Source organism: Anomaloglossus baeobatrachus, chromosome 8, assembly GCF_048569485.1.
Source record: "Anomaloglossus baeobatrachus isolate aAnoBae1 chromosome 8, aAnoBae1.hap1, whole genome shotgun sequence".
Lineage (NCBI taxonomy): Eukaryota > Metazoa > Chordata > Amphibia > Anura > Aromobatidae > Anomaloglossus > Anomaloglossus baeobatrachus.
This window is the reverse complement of record NC_134360.1, coordinates 196,896,055-196,911,440: the sequence shown is the minus strand read 5'-3', so window position 1 is coordinate 196,911,440 and position 15,386 is coordinate 196,896,055. Positions and strand designations below refer to the sequence as shown.

General features: G+C 43.6%; 1 protein-coding gene across 3 annotated transcripts in view; it reads left to right on the top strand.

Moving 5' to 3' along the window:
* Positions 1-15,386, top strand: part of PLPPR4 (phospholipid phosphatase related 4) — a 196,080-nt gene that overhangs the window by 156,658 nt on the left and 24,036 nt on the right. For all 3 annotated transcript variants that reach the window (XM_075320075.1, XM_075320074.1, XM_075320073.1), the window contains 2 exons: positions 2,896-3,091; positions 7,192-7,249. In XM_075320075.1, coding sequence (XP_075176190.1) covers positions 2,896-3,091; positions 7,192-7,249 — 254 coding nt within the window. The remainder of the gene's footprint in view (positions 1-2,895; positions 3,092-7,191; positions 7,250-15,386) is intronic.

The following is a 15,386-nucleotide window of genomic DNA, read 5'->3' as shown; positions in this document are numbered from 1 at the left end:
CTAGAAAAAAACCAAGGAGAAATATTGTAGGAAAAATACCCTGACTATAAATAAATAAATTGCAAGTGCTTAATAACAGGGTACTTAGTATATACATTTTTGCAAAAAGGTAAGAAGCTGTCTCACCTCGTCACGGTGTACCCATCTGAGACAGTCCCTAACCTACTAAAGTTAAAAACATATTCTGTACCTGACTTGTGTCATGTCCAAAACTTCAATATGAATGGTAAAGTGGTCAGCTGGGTCCCAGATTAAATACACAGCAAAAAGTGAGACGCAGGTAATTGTTCAGCCTCAGTATCAGGAGGGCTGCACCCCCAACTTGCATTAGAGCAAGATAACAGACAAAAAAAAACACAAAAAAACTGAGCTGTAACAAATGTTCAATAAACATGCAACATTACAAGCATGTGAATTGCAGCCTCAAGACTAGAAAAAAACCAAGGAGAAAAATTGTAGGAAAAATACCCTGACTATAAATAAATAAATTGCAAGTGCTTAATAACAGGGTACTTAGTATATACATTTTTGCAAAAAGGTAAGAAGCTGTCTCACCTCGTCACGGTGTACCCATCTGAGACAGTCCCTAACCTACTAAAGTTAAAAACATATTCTGTACCTGACTTGTGTCATGTCCAAAACTTCAATATGAATGGTAAAGTGGTCAGCTGGGTCCCAGATAAAATACACAGCAAAAAGTGAGACGCAGGTAATTGTTCAGCCTCAGTATCAGGAGGGCTGCACCCCCAACTTGCATTAGAGCAAGATAACAGACAAAAAAAACACAAAAAAACTGAGCTGTAACAAATGTTCAATAAACATGCAACATTACAAGCATGTGAATTGCAGCCTCAAGACTAGAAAAAAACCAAGGAGAAAAATTGTAGGAAAAATACCCTGACTATAAATAAATAAATTGCAAGTGCTTAATAACAGGGTACTTAGTATATACATTTTTGCAAAAAGGTAAGAAGCTGTCTCACCTCGTCACGGTGTACCCATCTGAGACAGTCCCTAACCTACTAAAGTAAAAACATATTCTGTACCTGACTTGTGTCATGTCCAAAACTTCAATATGAATGGTAAAGTGGTCAGCTGGGTCCCAGATTAAATACACAGCAAAAAGTGAGACGCAGGTAATTGTTCAGCCTCAGTATCAGGAGGGCTGCACCCCCAACTTGCATTAGAGCAAGATAACAGACAAAAAAAACACAAAAAAACTGAGCTGTAACAAATGTTCAATAAACATGCAACATTACAAGCATGTGAATTGCAGCCTCAAGACTAGAAAAAAACCAATGTTTATTGAACATTTGTTACAGCTCAGTTTTTTTGTGTTTTTTTTGTCTGTTATCTTGCTCTAATGCAAGTTGGGGGTGCAGCCCTCCTGATACTGAGGCTGAACAATTACCTGCGTCTCACTTTTTGCTGTGTATTTAATCTGGGACCCAGCTGACCACTTTACCATTCATATTGAAGTTTTGGACATGACACAAGTCAGGTACAGAATATGTTTTTAACTTTAGTAGGTTAGGGACTGTCTCAGATGGGTACACCGTGACGAGGTGAGACAGCTTCTTACCTTTTTGCAAAAATGTATATACTAAGTACCCTGTTATTAAGCACTTGCAATTTATTTATTTATAGTCAGGGTATTTTTCCTACAATTTTTCTCCTTGGTTTTTTTCTAGTCTTGAGGCTGCAATTCACATGCTTGTAATGTTGCATGTTTATTGAACATTTGTTACAGCTCAGTTTTTTTGTGTTTTATTTGTCTGTTATCTTGCTCTAATGCAAGTTGGGGGTGCAGCCCTCCTGATACTGAGGCTGAACAATTACCTGCGTCTCACTTTTTGCTGTGTATTTAATCTGGGACCCAGCTGACCACTTTACCATTCATATTGAAGTTTTGGACATGACACAAGTCAGGTACAGAATATGTTTTTAACTTTAGTAGGTTAGGGACTGTCTCAGATGGGTACACCGTGACGAGGTGAGACAGCTTCTTACCTTTTTGCAAAAATGTATATACTAAGTACCCTGTTATTAAGCACTTGCAATTTATTTATTTATAGTCAGGGTATTTTTCCTACAATTTTTCTCCTTGGTTTTTTTTGAAGCTATTATCGGTCAGAAACACAGGCTCCCATACCTTAAATAGGAAAGAGACAGCTGTGGTAGTTAGCAACCTGCTCCTAGGAGCCACAAACAAATCCACAAAAATTAACTCCTGCAAGGCTGGAGAGCAGTGAAAATTAATCTGCTAACACCCAACTCAAGCTGAGCAATTAGGAGACCTCAGGTTGCCTGTCAGACTCTATAATGTGAACAGAGTCCGACACAGTAGTGGCACCCCGCGAGTGCTGAATCCAACAAAACATAAAACACTGCCTTAACTCTCTTGGGCATGCAGTTCACTAGAGCTTCGCGGGAGCCACTGGAATCCTCTTCCATCCTATATGACAACTTCACAGAGCTGGTGGATGTTAGAGACCTTACGCTCCTCCACCTTCCATTTGAGGATGCCCCACAGATGCTCAATATGGTGTAGGTCTGGAGACGCTTGGCCAGTCCAGCACCTTTACTCTCAGTTTCTTTAGCAAGTCAGTGGTCATCTTGAAGATGTGTGTTTGGTCAGCGGCAGCTCAGAGTTTCTCATGAGCAGTGAAGTCACTGAGTTATTGACGTCACCACTTGTGTAAATTCCAAGCTGCCGCTGATTACAATGTATTAAGAAGATATAATAAACTTTGATGTGAGGGCTTCTTTAAAGATGTATAAATGTTAACAAGCTCAGATTGCTTCTATCAACTCAAGGGTTAATGATGACTCTTGTATGAAAATGAAATGTCTGAATTATTCATCACTGAGAATTTTATTTGGTTTGTGTCCAAGGTGTCCATGTGTTTGGACTTTGCTCCACTGCTCTCATTACCGATATTATCCAACTGTCTACTGGATACCAGACCCCATATTTCTTGACAGTCTGCAAACCTAACTACACGTCTCTAAATGTGTCCTGTAAAGAAAATCCATATGTGCTTGAGGACATTTGCTCTGGGCAAGATCTGGCCATCATAAACGCTGGAAGGTAAAGTAAATAATTGTAACACGCGTTAATGAAAACTCTAATATTGATTCTTTTTATATGTGATGTTCATTTTTATGTGGGGATTGATTTTGACACTAGAGGTAGGTTATAGGTGTTCTGTTCATTAATTAAAGACCAGAAAATGTTTTCTCCATAAGCTTGTAAATTTTTCTGTGGACAATATCATTCACAGTATAATTGGAATATACAGTGTGTCCACCCATATCCTGTGCACCGCCATTAACTTGAGAACGGCGGCAGCTATAGGCATAGAAGTGGTGTCTAGGTATAGTAAAGTAGCCATGCGCTACACAATGAAACCACCTATTGCGCCACCTGGTGGAAAACAACGGAGTTAGCATTTTTATCTTGAAAACGGAATGAGATAGAGAAAAAAAGTGAATAAAAAAATTGTAGGGCATCATCAATTCAATACGAATCTACACCTTGCGTAACGAAATGCTATGATATGAAACCCATGACCCCCCAAAACATTGAATGCTGGTCATGCATATGGTGCTCATTTAACTTTGGTGCTCAAAGTGGCCCCCGTCAGCTGCCATGAACATCTGGACTCTGGACAGCATACTGTATCTTGCTGCACATTGTGCAATATGGTAGGTGACACATTTGCACAAGCATCTGTGATACGTCGTCGTAGGTCCTGCAATGTTGGTGGAGGGGTCGCAATACACCTGCTGTTTGATGTGACATCACAGAAAGAAGTCCAATGGGGTAAGGTCAGCGTGGAGGCCACTCAACGCAGCCACCATATCCAGTGACTTGTAGGAAGGTCTCCATGAGGTATCGCTTCACGTCCGCAGCCTTGTGAGTTTTACACATTCTAATCATAGAATTTCTGTATGCAAGGTGTCGATTCTTATTGAATTGATGATGCCCTACAACTTTGTAATTCACTTTTTTTCTCTATCTTGTTCCGTTTCCGATAAAAATGCTAACTCCATTGTTTTCCACCAGGTGGCGCAATAGGTGGTTTCATTGCATAGCGCATGGCTACTTTACTATACCTAGACAGCACTTCTATGCCTATAGCTGCAACCGTTCTCAAGTTAATGGCGGTGGACAGGATATGGGTGGACACACTGTATAACAGTGGTAAAGAGAAAATAGCATCTGCTCAAGGACTCAATAAAAAACCCAGAAACCATGTTTCCACATTACATTATTTATAGTTTTTTTCATTTTAAGGAAAAATTTCATCTTTTAACTTGATGGCTTAACACTAGGATGTCATATTTTTTTATGATCGGTGGCGTTCCAACTTTTTGGACCACCACACTTCTGAGAATGTTAGGTTAGCAGTGCTTATTTAGTGTCCTTGCCACTTATTCTGCACAGGAACTTCAGCACAGTTCCATTCAAGTGAAGGAGGTCAGCAATATCACCATACACCGATACTCCTAACCAACCGGCTGTGTAGGGAATACAGCCCACCACAGTGACAGGATGGAGCTGTGCGTTCCTCTGCATAGTAAGTAGCTTGAGCCCCTCAGTTAAAGGACTGCAATGCTGAATTCTTAGGATTCATTCTAAAGATCGGTAGGTGTCACAAGGGGGTAAGACCCCCACCAGTCATAAGGTATCTTATGTGTTATGTCAATACTGTATTTAAAGCATCTGTTAGAGAATTGATAATAGGGTTCCTTTGACTACAGAAACATTGTGAGTCTATTCCATTATCAGCGTCTTTTATTCCAAGGTATCCCATTTCCTTCAATTGAGATGAGTTGGAATAGACAAGAATAACCCTTTCCAAAAAATTAAAGCACATATTTTTTTATGATGTAAAAAGTACAAAAGAGAGCTCCCTATTAATAATATGCAATGTCCAAGTGGTGTGGAAGCATAAGCCCACACCACTGCTCGGTGTTTAGTACTTGAGAAAGATAGAGGAAGACGATCCAGCTTTCAGTTAATATAAAAGTTGAAAAATGTATAAAAATATTTAAAAGGGAACCTGTCAGGTGTAATATGCACCCAGAACCACGAGCAGTTCCAGGTGCATATTGCTCATACCTGCCTAACTGTCCCAGCATTTACTATCATACATAAAGAGATCTTTGGAAAAAGTATTTCTAAAGGTCCTTTATGATATGCTAATGAGTGCAGTGACTAGTCACAAGGGTGTTTGTTCCTGCGCTCATTCCGCCCCCTTAGCATGTTAGCATGCCCACAGGGGTGAGCCAACATGCTATTCAATGCCCATTGCTTAGCGTCATCAGTTGTGATGCACATACTGTTGTTACTGCCAATGACGCTAGCTTTGGGCTCAGTGCACATGGCCAGAAGTCTGGTCATGTGTACTATGAAGCAAGCCAGGTGTATACATCCCGGCATTAGGGAGGTCTAGTGCGCATGATCGGAAGTACCAGGGACTTCTGATCATGTGCACTGAGCCTAAACCCGGCATCATTGGTGGTAACGATGGACATCGGTACGAGCATCACTGCTGATGATGTTGGGCATTGAATAGCATGTTAGCACGCCCCTGTGAGTGTGCTAAAATGCTAAGAGTGCGAACTTGTCGAGTGAAGTAACGCCCTTGCGACTAGTCCCTGTGCTCATTAGCATATCATGAAGGATCTTTAGAACTACTTTTTCTAAAGCTCTTTTTATCTATACCACTAGATACAGGAATTATAAATGTGCACTCAGAACTGCTCGTGGTTCTGGGTGCATATTGCACCTGACAGGTTCACTTTAAAACATGAGTGCACAAAAACAGTAATCTGTACATGTTGGAGGGTCATAAGTGAAGAAAAAATTACATTAAAACATACCAGACGTGTTCCGAACGCAAGGTGCATTCTTAGGGGTACTTTGCACGTTGCGACATCTCTACTGCGATATCGTCGGGGTCAAATCGAAAGTGACGCACATCCGGCATCGGTAACGACGTCGCAACGTGTAAAGCCTAGATGCGCAGATAAATGATCGCAAAAGTGTTGTAAATCGGTGATCTGTGTAGTGTCGGACATTTTCATAATGTCGCACCAATAGGAGATACGATGTTGTTGCTCGTTCCTGCGGCACCACACATTGCTGTGTGTGAAGCCACAGGAGGGAGGAACATCTCCTTACCTGCGTCCACCGGCTATGCAGAAGGAAGGAGGTGGGCGGGATGTTTACGTCCCGCTCATCTCCGCCCCTCCGCTTCTATTGGCCGCCTGCCGTGTGACGTCGCTGTGACGCCGCACGACCCGCCCCCTTAAGAAGGAGGCGGGTCGCCGGCCAGAGCAACGTCGCAGGGCAGGTAAGTGCGTGTGAAGCTGCCGTAGCGATAATGTTCGCTACAGCAGCTAACACAAGATATCGCATGTGCGACGGTGGCAGGGACTATCGTGCTCGGCATCACTAGCCGATGTTAGCGATGTCACAGCATGCAAAGTACCCCTTATTCTTGGTTCAAGTTTGTTTCAATTGAACCATAAGTAAGCACTCACCTTCTGGTATGTTTTAATGGAAAGTTTTGTCCACTTAGGACCATTCAACATGTACGGATTACTGTTTTTTGTGCACTGATGGTTTAAATACATTTTTCAACTTTTATAGTAACTGGAAGGTGGATCGTTTTCCTCTATTTTTTTTAATTTCAAGACAATTTTGTTTTCCCAAAATGCATCTAAGATCAGTAATTTTATGCATTTTGTACCTATTTGTTTTTTATGTTGCCATCACTGTATGATCGAAAATCTTCCATTTAATACCTTTAGAATGTCAATTCCAAACGTTCCTGTAATTTCAAAGATTTTGAACTCCCCCTGTGTCCACTTAAAAATAATGAAGCACAATTATAAGACATTGCCTCTGTAATATTAATTGATTTGGATTAGATGGTTAATTAACAAATGCCCTTCTTATAAGTTAATTGAAACCCGGTATCTCTATTGTGTTCAGAAATTCATTTACATAACTGGCTCCTTTAAGGTTAAACCACGTTAGTTTGCATATCTAAAATATGTTACCAAATTCAGAAACGAATGTAAACTAATTAGGGCTTTCTTGCTGAAGCGTAATTGGTTATGTCTCTAAAGGAACTTTTACAAATACACTATAATTTTGCTTGTCGTCTTTGGCAGGAAATCATTCCCTTCTCAACATGCCACCCTGGCAGCCTTCGCAGCTGTTTACATTTCTGTAAGTAGATTTTTCTTTACTAATGTAAAAATGCAATTTGACTACACCACATTAAATAAATACTGTCTTGCCTAATACTAATTGAATGGCCAATGTATTAGACACCCATCTAGTAGTATGTTGGACCTCGTTTGGTCATCAGAACTTCAGAATTTCATCATGTTATAGATTTCAGTAGTTATTGAAATCATTGTGAAGGAATATTGGCCAACGAGGACAGAGTAGCTTCTCACAGTTGCAGAGATCATCTGTAAGAAATAGGATATGAGGACAGGGATGACCAGGGAATTCAAGGAAAACTGGTTGCCATGTTCCTGGAACAAAACCATGACTACATTACCCTTGTACTACTGAAATTGTCCTTTTGCTATAGGTTAGATAGCTATGATGAAGAGAGGAACTTGTTGTCCCCAATGCTTAGGTAGGCCATATTTTCTCCATTTGCCCATCCACTGGCATCAGAGAAACCAAGGTGTCTTTAGAAAACATTCCCAATTACTCCACCTCCACCAGCCAGCACTCTTGAGACCAAACCAGAGGGGTTCATCTTGCTTCTGCCAAATTCTGATCCGGTTCTGTATGTTAGATCAAGAAAACACTTTGAAAATGACTCAGCTGGTCCCATAAAAGCAAATCCATTCCTTGCCTTGGAACACTCAGAATTTTAATGTTGATGTGTTTGGAAGCAGGTAAAAAAGGGAAAGTTTAAATATCTGACTTTATCAAGGGTAAAGGTCAGTAAGGTTATTGTCCATTGCTGCTTTGTCCTAAATGGCGGTCCAATACGCTGCTTTCAGCACTTCCACATACCACTAGATTCTGCATATTGGTTCATCATTTAAGAAAAAGACAGACAATGGAAAGGAGCCATATAGCCTCTGAGGGATGGGAAAACAGAGGAAGGATCGGAAAGGGTGTTTGACCTTCAATTTGGTTAAGTTTTAGTCATTACAGTATTTGAAAGTGAAACTTTTAAACTTTGCTTCCCTCCAGGCCATTCATTCATAAGAATCTGATAGATATGACTATTTGTAAAATGGTAAAATTTTAATGATTATATAACTGGGATGAAGCGTTTTAAAAAGACAGACTGTTCATAGCAAAAGTATTCTTTAATGGCAGTGGCAGTCTATTAGAAGAGTAATGCACCTTGCCACATTACAGAAAATTGTTTATGAATAGTTTAAGGCACAAGACAAAGAGTTCAAGCTGCTAATTTGGCCCCCTGGCCTCCAAAACTTACAGGGCTCATTACTGGTGTTGAGCAAGTGTAAGGGGGTAGTCGGACCCCCGAGCAGTAAAGGATAATCCCCCCCTGAAGATGCCACACGGTGTGGTGGTGAATGTTTGTTAAATGTATAACAGTAATGATAAAATGTTATCGGCTGTGTTAGGGCTCCGCCACACATCCGTGAAAACCACGTCCGTGTAAAACGGGCCGTTTTTCAGGTCCGTTTTCCGTTTTTTATGTCCGTTTTTATGGTATGTGTGGCCTGCGTGTGTATCCCGTATGCTAGCCGTATGTGCGTGTGGAATGTCCGTGTGTGCGTGAGTGAAATAACTGACATGTGTATGTGTTGTCCGTGTGAAATGTACGTGTGTGATGCAAAATGTCGTTACTACATGTCGGAAGACAGAGTAGCGGGATGAGAATGAACTCGGGTGAACTTCACCCGACTTCATTGTCATGCCGCGGCTCTGTCTTTGTGCCGTGTACTGATTAGCGGTCACCTGTGAAGGATTCACCGGTGACCACTAATCCCCCGAGTGACTGAAGTGTCCCCCCTCTCTCATACTCACCGTTCCCCGATCACCGGCGCTGCACGGCGTTCACACTGTTCCGGCGGCTTTTTCTCTTTTGAAAAAGCCGGCCGCCCATTAATCAATCTCGTATTCCCTGCTTTACCCGCCCACCGGCGGCTGTGATTGGTTGCAGTGAGACACGCCCACCACGCTGAGTGACAGGTGTCACACTGCACCCAATCACAGCAGCCGGTGGGCGTGTCTATACTGTGCAGTGAAATAAATAAATAAATAATTTAAAAAAACGGCGTGCGGTCCCCCCCCATTTTAATACCAGCCAGATAAAGCCATACGGCTGAAGGCTGGTATTCTCAGGATGGGGAGCTCCACGTTATGGGGGGCCCCCCACCCTAACAATATCAGTCAGCAGCCGCCCAGAATTGCCGCATACATTATATGCGACAGTTCTGGGGCTGTACCCGGCTCTTCCCGATTTACCCTGGTGCGTTGGCAAATCGGGGTAATAAGGAGTTATTGGCAGCCCATAGCTGCCAATAAGTCCTAGATTAATCATGTCAGGCGTCTATGAGACACCCTCCATGATTAATCTGTAAATTACAGTAAATAAACACACACACCAGAAAAATCCTTTATTAGAAATAAAAAACACAAACAAATTCCCTCATTACCAATTTATTAACCCCGACAAACCCTCCATGTCCGGCGTACTCCACGGTCCTCCAGCGTCGCGTCCAGCTCTGCTGCATGGAGGTGACAGGAGCAGCAGAAGACACAGCCGCTCCGGTCACCTCCACGCAGCTAATGAGATGAGTAGCGCGATCAGCTGCTGTCAGTCAGGTAACTCACGGCCACCGCTGGATCCAGCGGTGGCCGCGGGTAACCTCAGTGACAGTAGCTGATCGCGCTACTCATCTCATTAGCTGCGTGGAGGTGACCGGAGCGGCTGTGTCTTCTGCTGCTCCTGTCACCTCCATGCAGCAGAGCTGGACGCGACGCTGGAGGACCGTGGAGTATGCCGGACATGGAGGGTTTGTCGGGGTTAATAAATTGGTAATGAGGGAATTTGTTTGTGTTTTTTATTTCTAATAAAGGATTTTTCGGGTGTGTGTTTATTTACTGTAATTTACAGATTAATCATGGAGGGTGTCTCATAGACGCCTGACATGATTAATCTAGGACTTATTGGCAGCTATGGGCTGCCAATAACTCCTTATTACCCCGATTTGCCAACGCACCAGGGTAAATCGGGAAGAGCCGGGTACAGCCCCAGAACTGTCGCATATAATGTATGCGGCAATTCTGGGCGGCTGCTGACTGATATTGTTAGGGTGGGGGGCCCCCCATAACGTGGAGCTCCCCATCCTGAGAATACCAGCCTTCAGCCGTATGGCTTTATCTGGCTGGTATTAAAATGGGGGGGGACCGCACGCCGTTTTTTTTAATTATTTATTTATTTATTTCACTGCACAGTATAGACACGCCCACCGGCTGCTGTGATTGGGTGCAGTGTGACACCTGTCACTCAGCGTGGTGGGCGTGTCTCACTGCAACCAATCACAGCCGCCGGTGGGCGGGTAAAGCAGGGAATACGAGATTGATTAATGGGCGGCCGGCTTTTTCAAAAGAGAAAAAGCCGCCGGAGTTTTTATAACAGCCGTGCAGCGCCGCGCTGGAGATCGGGGAATGGTAAGTATGAGAGAGGGGGGAACTGACCGACAGACAGCTAGAGGGACAGACAGACATAGAGACCGACCGACGGGCTGAGGGAGAGAACGAAACATAAAAAGAAAAAAGACTGACATGACATGAAAAAAGCACAAAACATACAGGGAACAAACAGAGATGCGTCCGTGTCACTCGGACGTGCGCACAGACCCATTGACTTTCATTGGGTCCGTGCTGCGTGTTGCGTGAATAAAACGGACATGCTGGCGTGAGACACGGCCCACAAAACGCATCACGGAGACGGACTAACGGACATAACCAAAAACGCAAGTGTAACCGCTGAGATATAGTAACATTGGTGCACGTTTGGCCGTGTCTCCAGTATACACGGAAACGGACCAAACACGCACGTGTTTCACGGATGTGTGGCGGAGCCCTTAGGTAGTATACAGATTCCCCGCTAGGTGTCAGTAAAGTTGGGTGTTTCCCCTGGTAACAGTGGCAGGAAGGGTGGAGTAGTGTAGCCTAGTTGGGGGATGGCTCTGAATGCAGGGCCGGAGTTCAGTCAGACATGACGGGGCAGAGTGTCAGTGTGGGAGCTGATTAGAGAAGTGAAGGTGATTCAGGAACGTCTGTAAGCACAGACGAGACCTTCGGGAAACAGGATCGCCTGTAACCAGCAAACAGAGTAGACCTTTGAGAAAGGTTAGAAAACTTGGAACTTGTTCTGAACCGGTAGTATGTACTGAATCCATTCCATAGTCTGAGAAACCCCTGGGATAGGGCTTGACTAAATCCGGGTCGGAGTGCAGCTATCAGGGGGGTAACACATGGCCTCTGCAGGTGAAGGAAAGTGTCCAGAGGAAAGTGTTTAAGGCAGTGAGAAAAGGAAACCGTCAGTAAGAAGTGTGCTGTAAAGAGAACCTGTAACGTTAGAATTGTGGTACTGAAGTAAACCTGCTGCTGAGAATTGGATGCAAGCAAAGCATGGAAACCTTGTACAATAAACTGTTGTTTAGTTTATCAGCTGCCTGTCAATGACTCTTTTTTGTAAATGATAAAGGAGCCGGCGACCTGAGGAGAAAGGCGTTGCTGAGAGCCAAGGTGCTGATATAAATGTGTCCCTGCCATTCACACTCTGCCCACCAAACACTCCTGCTTTACTAGTGATGGTCGGGCCGGTTGTCAGCCTGTCGCCCTTAGGGCAGGAGACCATGACTACACCCCTTGAGGAGCCCCCTGCCCCGTTACACAAGCACCAAAATCCTTGAGCGCTCACTACTCAAATCGAGGGGGTTGGGCTCGATTCGAGGAATGATTATAATGGATGTCTATGGGGAACTTGAGCATTTTTCAGACCCACTTAGGAGGGCTGGAAAGGCCGGAAAATTGCTGAAATGGATGGAAACAGCACTGATATATAATGGGAACAGCTTTGGGAAAACGCCTGGATGCAACTCTGACTCTCAGGTCTCTGCTCGGAAGTAAAAAATTAAATACTTAAAAGAAAAGTGTGAGGGTCACTACATTTTTGATAACCAGCCAAGGTAAAGCAGACATATGCATGCTGGTATTATCAGGTTGAGAATGCTTATTGTTATCTATCCTTTCTCAGTATAAAAATAGCAGTGCGCAGCCACCCCAGAATTGGCACATCAATTTTATTGTGCCAACTCTGGCGCTTATCCCTGGCTCTTTCAAATTTGCCGTTATGACGTGGAAGTCAGGGTAATATTTTGTGGGTTGATGTCAGCTGTGAATTATCAGCTGGCATCATGCCCAGGGGTTAGTAATAGAGAGGGGTCTATCAGACAGCCCCATTACTAACCAAGTAAGTGTAAAGTTAAAAAAACACACACAAGAAAAAATAGTTTATTTTAATAAAGACTCCCTCACACTGCCTTTGCTCACCAACTTATTAAAAAAAATCTATTAGTATCTAATGAAATCTACGGTGTAGTGGTGTCATGACATCCCCAAATCAGTATTCCAACCTATGGAGCCTCATTCAGAGAACGAGGCTCCATCGGTCACTCCTGGTTTCTCACTTACAATGATGTCAGTAACTCAGTGACATCACCACTTCCAGGTCTGGCATTGAACGGGAGTACTCCTGGTCAGCTTCAGACCCAGAGTTTCTCATGCGCGGTGACGTCAACGAGTGTGAGAAACTACGGCACTGACCAGGAGTGACCTATGGACACTCGTTTACAGGTTGGAGTACAGATACGGGGTACATCGTGGGGCCACTACACCATGGTTTTTTTTGTTTTTTTAAAATAAATTGGTGAATGAGGAATGGTGTTTTGTTTTTTTTTTAAACTTTACACTTAATGGGGGGTTTCTGATGGACATCTTTCCATTACTAACCACTTGGCTTGGTGCCAAATGACAATTCACAGCTGAGATCAACCCTCAAAGATTGTTAACCCTATTGCCATTGCACAGGCAAATCATGTAGAGGCGGGACAAAGAACCATAATTGACACAATTAATGAATGTGCCAACTCTGAGGTGACTGATGGCTGCTATTTTTAGGCTGAGAGGGGCCAAATATCTATGGACCTTCCCAGGCTGATAATATCAGCTCACAGCCATCTGCTTTACCTTAGCTGGTAATTAAAAATAAGGGGGAACTCCATGCCGCTTTTTTAAATGATTTATTTATAAATAATTTTTAAAAAGGCCTGGCGTTTTGTTAATTATTTATTTATTTTGTTAAACCAGGCTAAAAGCACCCTTTAGTGATATATGAAAGGTACTAAGGGGTGCAAGTGTATAACCCTCCCTGTATGCCTGCTCTAATCTAAGCTCTCCCTCCCACATCAACTTTCCCTGAACTGCAGTGTGCTGAGCATTGGCTCATATAAGACCCAATTATGCGATGTGGCCAGACAATAATAGTAATGTAAAACAAGAAGGACATCGGCGCTCACGGGTGAAAGCATAATGCGGTGGAGCTACCTTGTAGGCAAAATAGGGTAGCGTATACCTAAGAGGAGTATATAGTAATGTCAGTAGCTAACATGGCTATGGCATTACCATGATTGGCACGCATATTTACTGATTGAAAAACAGCCATGAAAAATTCGGTTCAGGGACTCAAGCATGGAACTCCGGCATCCGCAATACTCGGCTGGGTAACAAGACTGCCTGAGTATCTTGATGCTTGATCAAGTGCCAAGAATGCTCGCCCATCACTACTCATTACAATACAGAATCTAGACTTTGCTGGAATAAAATGCATTGGACCATCGCAGGGCCGGCCTTAGCCTGAATGGCACCCTGTGCAAAACTGCCCTTTGGTGCCCCCCCCCCTACTGATTTTGGGGACCAGAGGCCATTTTTTTTATATCCTAAGAAAATTGATTTCTTCAAAATGTACAATAAAGTCCTCCAGATTTGTGCTGGAGAATCTGCTTCTCAATCCACATTAATTCCACCACATCTGAAATTATTGTTATTGGGGTCTTCTCATCTCGTACATGCTGTGTGCCTGGATATTACATTATAGATGGTACATATGGATCCCCCCAATGGGGCGCACATGTATCTGCAGAATGAGGTGCTGACACTCTTTGTGGAGAGATGGTATAAATTCCTATACACTTAGAGCGGCGCAGGTTGTGGTCCCATTGGTGGGATCAACATCTACTATACAAATCCTAAGGATAAATGTACCAGATGATAGCAGACAAGACACCATGGAGTTGGTGGCCGATGCTGTGTGTGCTCCGGACCAAAAAGTCCAAAATACAAATGTTAAAGGGGAATGTACGAAATTAGCAAAAAATCTCTGCTTTCTACATAATAAAGAGTCCTCAGGTTATATGTGTCACTGCCTCTCAGCTCCAATGACCTGAACAGACTGAGGTGCAGTACCACAAACACACCATAAGGACGGGGGGCGCTGTGTATGTGTCGCTGCCTCACAGCTAAAATGACCTGAACAGACTGAGATGCAGCACCATTTACACACCATAAGAACAGGGGGTGCTGTGTATGTGTCGCTGCCTCTCAGCTCCACTGACCTGAACAGACTGAGCTGCAGTACCACATACACACCATAAGGACGGGGGGCGCTGTGTATGTGTCGCTGCCTCTCAGCTAAAATGACCTGAACAGACTGAGGTGCAGCACCACATACACACCATGAGGAAGGGGCACTGTGTATGGAAGAACTACGGCATATATATTGTAATCCCTTTATTAACCAGACTGGGAACACCCCATTTGGCAATGCTGCAAATAGTTTTGTTGGAAAATTTGTAAGATAAATCCACACCGAATAATGTAATATTCTCTAGAACTTCAAAATACACACCTCAGATGCTATTGTGAAGCCCCACAGGTGTTGTGTCGGTGCATTACCTTCAGGGACTCCACGTAGATGGATCTGTCTGGTCACAGGTAGGGAAACCTTCTTTGTAGTTTGTCGTGACGCCACTCTCAGATTTGCGGTCAGTGGGGACCGCCACTGCAGGTTAAGGGATGCCTGGGGCTGATGGTGAGTGCAGCCAGTTGTAGTAGCCTCCTGAGAGTGAGGCAAGCCCCAGGGCCCTGTGTAGGTGCGTAGTACCACAAGGCGCAGAATAACTCCACACAGGCAGAATGTCTTTCAGGGTTTTTACTCACTTCAGGTGGCAGGGTGAGTAACCCGGGCGTAGCTGGGATGAACCAGGCGGGAACCAGGTGTCCTTCAGGCTGA